The 716-nt window shown below is 54.5% G+C and overlaps 1 protein-coding gene across 1 annotated transcript in view; it reads left to right on the top strand.

Moving 5' to 3' along the window:
• LOC118425293 (uncharacterized protein PB18E9.04c-like) overlaps window positions 1–716 on the top strand; it is an 11,868-nt gene that overhangs the window by 6,245 nt on the left and 4,907 nt on the right. The window contains exon 3 of the mRNA XM_035834097.1: window positions 358–687. Coding sequence (XP_035689990.1) covers window positions 358–687 — 330 coding nt within the window. The remainder of the gene's footprint in view (window positions 1–357; window positions 688–716) is intronic.

The following is a 716-nucleotide window of genomic DNA, read 5'->3' on the forward strand; positions in this document are numbered from 1 at the left end:
ATCTGGAGTAGTCGCTCCATCCCGCTTCGCAGCTACATCGGGAGTAGTCACTCCATCCAGCCTCGCAGCTCCATCTGGAGTAGTCGCTCCATCCTGCTTCACAGCTCCATCTGGAGTAGTCACTCCATCCAGCGTCACAGCTCCATCTTGAGTAGACACTGCATCCAGCCTCTCAGCTGCATCTTGAGTAGTCACTCCATACAGAGTCCCAGCTGCATCTAGAGTATTGACTCCATTCAGTCTGGCAGCTCCATCTGGAGTAGTCACTCCATCCAGCCTCACAGCTCCATCTGGAGTAGTCACTCGCATCCAGCATCACAGCTCCATCTAGAGTAGTCACTCCATGCGGGTGCACAGCTCCATCTTGAGTAGTCACTCCATGCAGCTTCACAGCTCCATCTGGAGTAGTCACTCCATCCAGCTTCACAGCTCCATCTGGAGTAGTCACTCCATCCAGCTTCACAGCTCCATCTGGAGTAGTCACTCCATCCAGCTTCACAGCTCCATCTGGAGTAGTCACTCCATCCAGCTTCACAGCTCCATCTTGAGTATCGACTCCATCCCGGCTCCCAGCTCCATCTTGTGTATCGACTCCATCCCGGCTCCCAGCTCCAGCTGGAGTATCGACTCCATCCCGGCTCCCAGCTCCAGCTGGAGTAGTCACTCCATCCAGCTTCACAGCTCCATCTTGAGTAGTCACTCCATCCAGCTTCACA

This window comes from Branchiostoma floridae, chromosome 11, assembly GCF_000003815.2.
Source record: "Branchiostoma floridae strain S238N-H82 chromosome 11, Bfl_VNyyK, whole genome shotgun sequence".
In the NCBI taxonomy this organism is placed as follows: domain Eukaryota; kingdom Metazoa; phylum Chordata; class Leptocardii; order Amphioxiformes; family Branchiostomatidae; genus Branchiostoma; species Branchiostoma floridae.